Source organism: Monoraphidium neglectum (genome assembly GCF_000611645.1).
Source record: "Monoraphidium neglectum strain SAG 48.87 unplaced genomic scaffold scaffold02549, whole genome shotgun sequence".
NCBI classification, from domain to species: domain Eukaryota; kingdom Viridiplantae; phylum Chlorophyta; class Chlorophyceae; order Sphaeropleales; family Selenastraceae; genus Monoraphidium; species Monoraphidium neglectum.
Window position 1 is genome coordinate 1 of NW_014011079.1, and position 8,804 is coordinate 8,804.

Sequence of the window (8,804 nt, forward strand, 5' to 3'; positions counted from 1 at the left end):
CACACACACACACACACACACACACACACACACACACACACACACACACACACACACACACACGCGCGCGCGCGCGCATGCAACCCCTCCCGCAGGTCCTGGTCGATAACGCAACAGACCCCCTCAGCCCCGGCGCAGACTGCACGTCCCCCGCCGCCGCCCCCGGCCCCGGCGCCAGCTGCTGCTGCTGCTCGTACACAAACGAGGCGTCCCGCCGCGTCGCCGACGTGCGCGCCGGCGCGGCGGCCCGTATCGACTGGGCCTCCACCTGCCTGGCAGGCCACGGGCTGTGTCTGTTGCTGGAGGTCGAATTTGACCCCATTGAAGGACACGGCACCAACAAGGCTGCCGGGAGCGGCGGCGGTGGCGCCAAGGATCGTGGCGGCGGGCAGGGGCCTGGGCTGGAGCGCCGCTCGCTGCTCTTTGACGCGGGGCCGAGCGGGGAGCTGCTGCGCTGCAACGCGCGCCGCTGGGGCCGCGGGCTGGACCTGGGGGCAGTGGGGGCGGTGGTGCTGTCGCACTGGTGCGCACCCGGCTGGATTGGAAGCCTTGGGGTGCAGCACAGGCCGCGGGAAAGGGGGCCGGGATCGGGGTGCGAGTGGTCGTGGTGTGGGTTTTGTCGCAGCGCTCGGCTGCGCACGCGTGACGAAACAAAAGCGAAGGAAGACACCCGCCTCTGGAGGTTGCAAGGTCATCACCTAAAAACGCCCCAGGCCATCATGACGGCCCACGGGCCCGCGTCCCTCCCACCCCTCCACCCCCAAGGCATGTGGACCACTCCGGCGGCCTGCCTGCCGCCCTGGATCTCATCGGAGCGGCGCGCGGCGCACGGGCGGCGGGCGGCGCTGGGGCGGGCGGCGTCCACGGCGGCGGCGGCGAGGCGCCGGCGCCGCAGCCGCGGGCCCCCGTGCGGGTGGTGCTGGATGTGCACCCGCGGCGCCCCTGGTGCCGCGGGCTGAAGCTGCAGCCGGGCGATGAGATCATCCCCTTCAATCAGGTGGGCGCCATGCGGCTTCATAGGTGTGCACGTGCGCGCAGTGGTGGATGGGTGCGCATGACATCTCAAGCGCGTTCCGTGAGTTGGTTTATCCCCGTTTTGGGTCGCAGGGTGATTTGCACCCCTCTGGGTTCATCGGCTGCCCCCAATGGGCCCTGAACGCTGGTCTGCCGCTCATTCACTCCCCCCTCCCGATCTGGGTCCCCCCGGCAGGACCCAGACCCGGCCCAGCTCGCGGTCGACCACGCGTGGCTGGACGTGGCGCCCGCGGCCGCGCCGCACACCCTGCTGGACGGCTGCTTCGGGGTGTCTGGCTTCATCCCCCGCGTGACGCCCTACGAGGAGGGCAACCCGGCGCACGCATCTCAGTGGTGCGCGGCCGCCACCTCCGCCCCGCGTCCGGCCTGCATCCTGTATCGTCCGCAGCTGCCGCCGGCCCGCACGTCCCGGCCGAGAGGAGCAGGTGTTTGCGCCCCATGCATGCGCTGCCACGTGATTGACAAGACGGCCCCTGGCTGCGTGCAAGCTGCACATCTGCATCTGTGCACCTGCAACACCACCTGGCGCCAGGGAGGAAGGTGGGCCCTGGGAGGACGACCCCCTTATTGAAGACGAGCGGGCGCTCGTCGTCGACCTAGCAGGTACGTTCAAACTGGTTGTTTGTCTACGGACTGTTCTAGTTGGTCTCTTTCTCCGCAGCAACCGTTTCCCTGCACGCCGCGTCTGCAAGCGGCGGGGCCTCCCGCCAGGCGGAGGCGCGGGGACCAGGTGTTGCGTGGCCACGACTGCACCAAAGTCGCTCGCCTTCTGCAACCTTCTGAAAATGAGGACCGTTACAGCGCGTCGCAGCAGTCGCCCGCTCCGAGCTGTCAGGATGCGCCTGCGCCGCCGCGCCCTCATCCGCTGTGTGCGCTGCACGCGCTGTGCATGCTGTGTGCGCGCAGGCAAGGGTCCCGTCGTGTTCAGCGCCTGCTCCCACGCCGGCATCGTCAACGTGGCGCGCTGGGCGGAGGCGGCGCTTGGGCGGCCGCCCTACGCCAGCTTTGGCGGTGCGGGCTGCAGGGCGGGGCCAGGGCCGACGCCTTGCTGCCTTCCGCTGCGGCACGCGGTTGGTCCGCCTCTCTGCCGCGTGCCGCGCGAGTCCTAGCCTGAGGGAGTGTCGCTGTCATGCGCCTAGCTTGGGTCCATGGAGGTTGGACGCCGCCCCCTTGGTCTGCAAAGGGAGCAGCCTGGGTTGCGTCTTCTCGACGTGAGCCGGCCTGCCGCCCCCCCCCCCCTCACTGCCAACGCAGGCCTGCACCTGGCTCCCCGCGACTGCCTCGCGCGCGTCGCCCCGACCGCGCGCCACCTGGCGGCCCAGCGCCCCCCGCTGTCGCTGCTCGCCGCGGGCCACTGCACCGGGTGGCGGGCGCAGGCGGCGCTGCAGGCGGCGCTGCCGGGGCGCTGCATGCCGCTGAGCGTGGGGGCGACGTTCGAGCTGAGCTCAGAGTAATCTGCAGCCAGAATTCCTCATGACGACAAGCGATACTGGCCTGCCTCGCCCAGTGTTACTTGTCTCAGCTGCAGCCCTAGGCGGCCCCTGTTGAATTCAAATTTGTAGACAAGGAGCAGCCCCTGACTCGTCCTCAGCAAGCTTGTGCGGTAGGCGCGCGCCCGCAGCACTCTTTCAGCGCGCAGGCATGGCAGCGAGGCAGCCGGACGGGCGCGCCGCTGCGGGTTACACGCCCAAAGCCGCCGCAGCTGCAGGCCCAGGGCGCCGCGTCACGTGGACACGTTCAGCAGGCTGCGGTCCTCCACCCCTGCATCCCCGAGCGCCGCGGCCCCGTCCTCCAGCGTCCTCCGCGGGAACTGCGTCGACAGCGCCACCTGGCTGCCGCCGCCGCCTGCCAAGCCGCCGCGGGGGGCCGTCGCGCCCAGCTGCAGCGCCGCAAACGCGCGCAGCTGGTCGACCGTGTCCGTGGCGCGCCAGCGGCGGGTGACCACGCGGTCGTGGAGGCGCAGCGCGATCGTCAGCACGCCGACGGCGCCCTCCTCGGGCTCGTCTGGAACCGCCACCACAGGCTCCGCCGCGCCCGCGGCGCTCTGGGAAGGCGCCCCCTCGACGGCCGCCGCAGCCGCCGCCGTGCCGGCGCCATCAGTGCCATCGCCGCCGCCGCCTCCATGTGCCTGTTGGTCTTCCATGCTAGCCGCCAGCGCGGCCGCCAGATCGTAATCCTCGTCATCCTCGACACCGCCACTGCCTCCACGACCCAACGACCCCGCCCCCGCACCGCCGCCGACGCCGACGCCGACTGCCAAGCCGCCGTCGCCATTAAACCCCTGGCTGCCGCTGCCGCGCCGCCCAGTGCCGCCGCTGCCGCTTGCGCCGCCCTGTGACGCGGCCATGTGGTCTGCCAGGCTGGCCGCCAGCGCCGCCGCAAGCTCCGGGTCCTCGTCAGCGCCGCCGCTGCCGCCCTCGCCGCCGGCGCCGCCGAGCATCGCGTCCGCGGCGCGTTTCCGGGGCTGCAGCGTGAGCGTCCCGCCCTGCTGCGCGGCGCGGCTGAGCGCCGTCTCTATCGCGTTGTGCGCCTTTCCGCGCTGTGGGGACATGCGAGGCGGAGGCGCGGTTTGTGCAATGTCAATGCTTCCAGTGTACGTATCATAAGATCCAACTCTAGTGTCTGGTTGTCACGTGGATTTTTCTCGCAAGTGCACCACCAATTCACGTTTCACGCCAATGATGGAATTGGAAGAAGTTGAGCAGGCAGTCTTGACGAGTGTGGGGCGTTGATGCCCTGCCAGCGGGACCCATGGTGTGCGCCGCGCCGTGTAGACCCTTCAGTGAGCGCAGCTGCGGCAGCAGGGGCCCCACCCACCTGCCGGGTCGTGGCGGCATCTTTTGTGGCCTGCCGCGCCTGCACAACATCAAAGAGCAGTGCGGAAGTCAGCCACAGCATATTTGCACATATGGTGCACGCACATAATGCGCACCGACCCACACGCAGCAATAGAGGACAGCAAGCGGCCTCCCACCTCTTCGGGCGTCAGCCACCGCCCCGCGCCGCCCGCCGCCTCCCCCGCCTCTGGCGGCAGCTGCGGCGCCGGCAGCTTCCCCCTGACTACGAAGATGCTGTACCCCTGGTCCACCAGCGAATCCAGGTAGGCCGCGAGCTGAGGTGGAAGGAGGCATTTTTTGGGTTTACCGTATACTACCAAAGCACATCCCAGTGTAATGTTTAAGGTGGCCTTCCCAACGTGGATGCTTGGGTTGGCCTTCCATGCGGGAGCGAAATCCACTTGACAGTGCAAAGCGGAGGTAAGAGGTCGTGGTCGGGGAGCGCCATGCAGTGCGGGGCCCCGGGCACGGCTGCAATCATAGGCCGAGCACCGCGCCAGAGCAGGCGCGACGCCGCGTGCGATCCCGCGCGCGCGGCCTCACGTAAAAGTCTGAGAGGGGCTCCGGGGCGGGCAGCAGGCTGTTGAGGTTCCACCACGCCCCCTCCACACGGCGCAGCGTGTACCAGTGCTCCTGGGGGGGGGGGGAGAAACGCGAGGAATTCCCCGGGTAGAAGAATAGGCTTGGTGCAACGGCGTGATGGAAGTATATGCACACGCGCAAGCGAGGTTTTTGTCACAGGGGTGGCGCGCCACCCTTCAGGGAGCCAGGGGTCTCTCCCTTATCCAGAGGTTTGTGCCCTCACTGCTAGCACAGTGTGATGTATTTTGATGAAATGAAGCGGCGCTCCCAGCAGCCACAACCACGCCGCTGCAAAGCAGCACATTCCAGTGTGTCACGCTATTTCGCAGCCCCACTGCTCTGTACGTCTGCGTACGCGCCTGTAGGTTGCAGATAAACGCCACCTCGTTGACCGGGTCAAAGCCTGCCTGCTCGCGGATCGCCTGGCTCTTGTAGGGGACGATCTGCAGCTGCCACAGCTCCAGCGCCTTGGACAGCACCTGCACCAGGAAATGACCACCCAGCGTCAACGCACTTGCCCTCAATGCCAGGAAGCCCTGCCTGCTGCAAACGGCCGAGCTGCCAATACAGGCGGTGCCCCCAGGCTGCCCTTGCCGACGGTCGATCGACCACCCTGGGTTTTGCCCCGCCCCTCCCATCCCACAGGCGGCGCCAGCCACGCCGGCCCCGTGCGCGCCGTCGGCGCCCGCCCCCACCTGGGAGGAGAACATGCCGCTGTCGTCGAGGTTGCCGTGCTCGCCCTCCCCCAGGCCCTCGCCGCCCAGCACCTCTGCCTCCAGCCGGTCGAGCTCCTGGGCTATGGCCGCCAGGTCAAGCTCACTGAAGTAGTGGCCCTGGGGCGGTGGGGCCACGGTGCATTGCACATGGGTGTCACGGGTGACCGTGTGTATGAGTGTTGTGTGTGTGTGTGTGCATGCGCACGTACGTGTTTGAGGGTATGTGTGTGTGTGTATGTGGGTGTATGGGTATGTGTGTCTGTGCTTGTGTTTTGAGGGGGTGGAGGAGGGCCAACAGGTGATATGTGTGTCAAAAAGAGGGGGCCGCATGGTTGCAGACGCTGCTGATCGCTGACCTCTCGACATTGGTGGTCAGCGGTTCAGCTAAGCGCTGGCTCCTGAAGGGGTCACACGAAACCGCTGACGCATGTATGAGGACGCGGCGCGGCGCAGCGCTGCACGTCGCCCCACCTGCAGCAGGGCGTTGACACAATGGACGCCGCAGAGCGCCGCGACCTGCCCACCGAGGATTGGTCAAGCAGTCAAATATGGACCAGCTTAGCTTGCAACGAGGCCGGAGTCCTTAGGCGAACCCAGAAATGGCGAGCCTGCACCAATGTGGTGGCGCCAGCTGCTGCCCTGCTCATGATACGGGCGCACTGTTACGCCCCCACCAGCGCCGGTGGCAGGCCTGCAGCTTGGATCACCTGCTTCTCATGATAGAGCCACATCCCTCTCAACTTTGTATCAGAGTCTAGCTGTTGTCGCAGCAGCACAGACAGTACAAGTCAATGGTCTAATGCTGCCAGATCACGACGACAGGAATACAGCGAACTTGAGCATCAACAACGGTATGTTAGTCAATGAGAGTGAATCGTTCTTGTACGGTGCGCGAAAGACGCACTGATCTGACTGAAGGCCTTGGCTGCAACAACGAAGAAATCTCAGCCCAAGGTTTCATAGACGTGCACGTTGAAAGCGCCATTGTTTTGTTTGACAAACCAACTAGGAGTAAGCAGCCCTCCAGAGATCAAGGGTTGGCTCTTAGGGGGCAACAGCGGCACAGCGCGCTGTCAAGATGGTGAGATAGAACCAAATGATGTCTGCTTCTGTGTTGGCTGACTGCTGGGCGAGACCAGCGGGCGTGCTGCTCGCGCAGGGCTTCTCTGGGCAGCACGAAGCGCCCACGACAGTTGGGGGCGTGAAAAGGTGCAGATGCAGCAACTTCGAGGGTCTGGGGAGCGATGCACAGACAGTGCTGTAGACCAGCGCTCAGGAGCAGTGGCGCGCGGGCACATCGGTGCATCAACGGCCTAGGATGCAGCACAGCGGCATGCGGCATGTGCTGCACCATAGGCCCATCTGAGCAGTGGCAGCTGCGAGCACAGCGCTTGACAGCACAGCGCAGCAGCAAGCAAGCGGGTGCTACAGGCCAAGGCGTCATGCACTCATTGACAGCCGTTGCACACAACCAGCTGTTGCCGCCCGGCGCGCGTGGTCATGTCCCCCTCTTCCAGGTCTTGGGGGAGGCCTACCTGAAGGGCATCCTGCGGCCGCCGCTGGCAGACGTGAAGGCGCTGCCGCCCAACCCGCCGCACCCTTTCCAGACTGATTTACTGTTCTACCTCAGGCAGCGGTTCTTCAAGCACCACACGCCCTTGGTGTTTGGGTTCGCCGTGGCCATCTATGCGTTCACCCAGGTGGACAGCATGATGGCGGCAGGCAAGAAGAAGGCGTACGACGAGGCCATTGCCGAGGGCCGCTCACCTTGTGAGTGGCGCGTACTTGTGTGCGGATGCTTCGCCACCCACATCTGCCTGGCTCACCACACTTTGTGTAGTTGTTCTAGTGCTGGCCTTGTAATGCATGCAACAGCAGTTCTGAAGGGCTCAAACAGGAACGGCAGCATGATCATATGCATGAATCTGCTCTCCTTTTATTACCGACAGTCATGACCCTCCCACCTGCTTGCCACACCCGCAGTCGGCCACCACTAAACCCAGGGCTGGCGTAGAGCAGGCAGGGCAAGGGCGCCGCCGGCTGTGAAGAGCCTTTGTGGACGCTTGCATGGCGGACACAACAGCTGCGACAGCCCGCGTGGCGGCGAGGCTTGACAACGTTTCCTAGGCACCTGACATGGTGCTGCTGTGTGGCGGGACAACCCAGTGTGCGCGCAGCAGGCTTGATCACTGCATCTTGGCAGTTGGGGCGTTTAAGATGCATTTGGCTGGTTGATGCTTGAATGCTGCTGTAACAGCGGCATGGTATCATTTTGCGGACGCCTGTGGGACCAACAAGAGCTACAGGCACCCATTCATGTGAGCGAAATCTTCTACAGAGGAGGGAAGAATGAAATGTACGAAGGCCAAGAGCAACAGTCAGCACTGCAACATCAGCATATGAGGAGTGCCTCAAGCTCCTGCCGCTGGGTTCGCCACTCGTCTCGAATCTGGCTCGCCATGGCGGTCGCTGCCGCCTGCAGCGTTGCGCACGGGAAAGGGGGCGATGCGGACTTTGGCAGTGTGCAGATTGTGGCCAAGCTCAGTACAAACAAACCAGCTTGGCATGTGCCTGCCAGGCAGCAGTACACTGCGCTGGCCTCCTCTGGCGCTGCAGCTTACAGGCGCTGCCCACCTGTATGCTGGCCGCGATGCGCTGCGCGTCTGCTGTGAGCTTCTGCTCCACCGTCAGCCCCGCGGCGTCGTGCGCCGCCGCCTCAATTGCGACCTGCAGCTGCGTGTCGGGCCCCAACTGGATAATATCCTGGTCGCGCAGCGGATACCGCTGACCTGCACAGTAAGCGGGCAATTCAGATCAGAGTGACACAGGAGAGGGGCAGCTGGGCACAGAGTAGCGTTTCGCATTTTGGGTTTGACGAGAGCAGCTTTTAGTTTGTCAGCACAGGCACAGCGTGTGCATGCTTGTGTAATGTGCTGGGCCTATCCTTTTCATCTACAGGTGTGCAAGGTCTTGAGTCTCCTGCAGCACACGTAGGGAGTGTTGCGCACCCTCCAGGAGCTTGCTGTTCCCATTGATTTGCGTCCCGTTGCTGCTGCCGATGTCCACGAGAAACCACGTCCCGCCCGCCGCCGCTTCGCTATCGTCCCACACAAGCTCTGCGTGCTTAGAAGAGACCGAAGCCGTCTTCACGGCGAAGGTGTTGCCCGTCTTCACACGACCGATCTTGAGCAGCGTGGCTCCCGGCTTAGTGAGACATTCACCGATATTGGTCTCCCCCGCTATAACAGTCAACGATATCGAGCGTGGCCCTGAGGGGGGCATGCTGCCGGGGCTGGGAGCGATCTGCTTGTGTTCAAATGCCACCGCGCCTGTGAGGTTGGACCAGAGCCGCTTTGGTGGTTTTGTCGTACGGGAATGCTGGAATCAAGGACGGGATAGCGGGATGGTAGAGCTAGAAGGGGGTTACTGCAGAAGCTGCTGCCCTCGCAGCTGTCGTGGCTTGCAGCTTGAAACCCGCGGCAGGGTGTAAAGAACCAGCGGCGTCGCCTGCGTTGCTTCGGCTGAGAACGCACCGTTGCCAGCAAGACAGCGCCGGGACACACGAGCTGTTCTCAATCAAGGCCGGATGGAAGAAGCCTGCTGCGACAACCGTCCTCGAGCCCCACCGCCGCCC

At 65.0% G+C, this 8,804-nt stretch overlaps 4 protein-coding genes across 4 annotated transcripts; 2 read left to right on the top strand and 2 right to left on the bottom strand.

The window, feature by feature from the left end:
- Nucleotides 1-77: 77 nt before the first annotated feature.
- MNEG_10995 (hypothetical protein) lies at nucleotides 78-2,489 on the top strand (the record flags this gene model as incomplete). The annotated part of the gene is made up of 6 exons (XM_014040530.1): nucleotides 78-523; nucleotides 766-997; nucleotides 1,211-1,368; nucleotides 1,568-1,638; nucleotides 1,942-2,046; nucleotides 2,290-2,489. 6 exons carry the CDS (start codon nucleotides 78-80, stop codon nucleotides 2,487-2,489), a joined length of 1,212 nt encoding a protein of 403 aa, XP_013895984.1.
- A 269-nt stretch (nucleotides 2,490-2,758) lies between these two features.
- On the bottom strand, nucleotides 2,759-5,901 carry MNEG_10996 (Ataxin-3; the record flags this gene model as incomplete). Its single annotated transcript, XM_014040531.1, has 8 exons — nucleotides 2,759-3,574; nucleotides 3,853-3,891; nucleotides 4,010-4,147; nucleotides 4,416-4,505; nucleotides 4,838-4,933; nucleotides 5,150-5,287; nucleotides 5,642-5,686; nucleotides 5,845-5,901. The coding sequence occupies 8 exons, from the start codon at nucleotides 5,899-5,901 to the stop codon at nucleotides 2,759-2,761; spliced, it is 1,419 nt and encodes a 472-aa protein (XP_013895985.1).
- A 347-nt stretch (nucleotides 5,902-6,248) lies between these two features.
- MNEG_10997 (F1F0 ATP synthase associated 10.0kDa protein) lies at nucleotides 6,249-7,167 on the top strand (the record flags this gene model as incomplete). Its single annotated transcript, XM_014040532.1, has 3 exons — nucleotides 6,249-6,251; nucleotides 6,688-6,940; nucleotides 7,154-7,167. 3 exons carry the CDS (start codon nucleotides 6,249-6,251, stop codon nucleotides 7,165-7,167), a joined length of 270 nt encoding a protein of 89 aa, XP_013895986.1.
- Nucleotides 7,168-7,562: 395 nt separating this feature from the next.
- MNEG_10998 (hypothetical protein) lies at nucleotides 7,563-8,452 on the bottom strand (the record flags this gene model as incomplete). The annotated part of the gene is made up of 3 exons (XM_014040533.1): nucleotides 7,563-7,646; nucleotides 7,805-7,959; nucleotides 8,179-8,452. The coding sequence occupies 3 exons, from the start codon at nucleotides 8,450-8,452 to the stop codon at nucleotides 7,563-7,565; spliced, it is 513 nt and encodes a 170-aa protein (XP_013895987.1).
- Nucleotides 8,453-8,804: the final 352 nt, after the last annotated feature.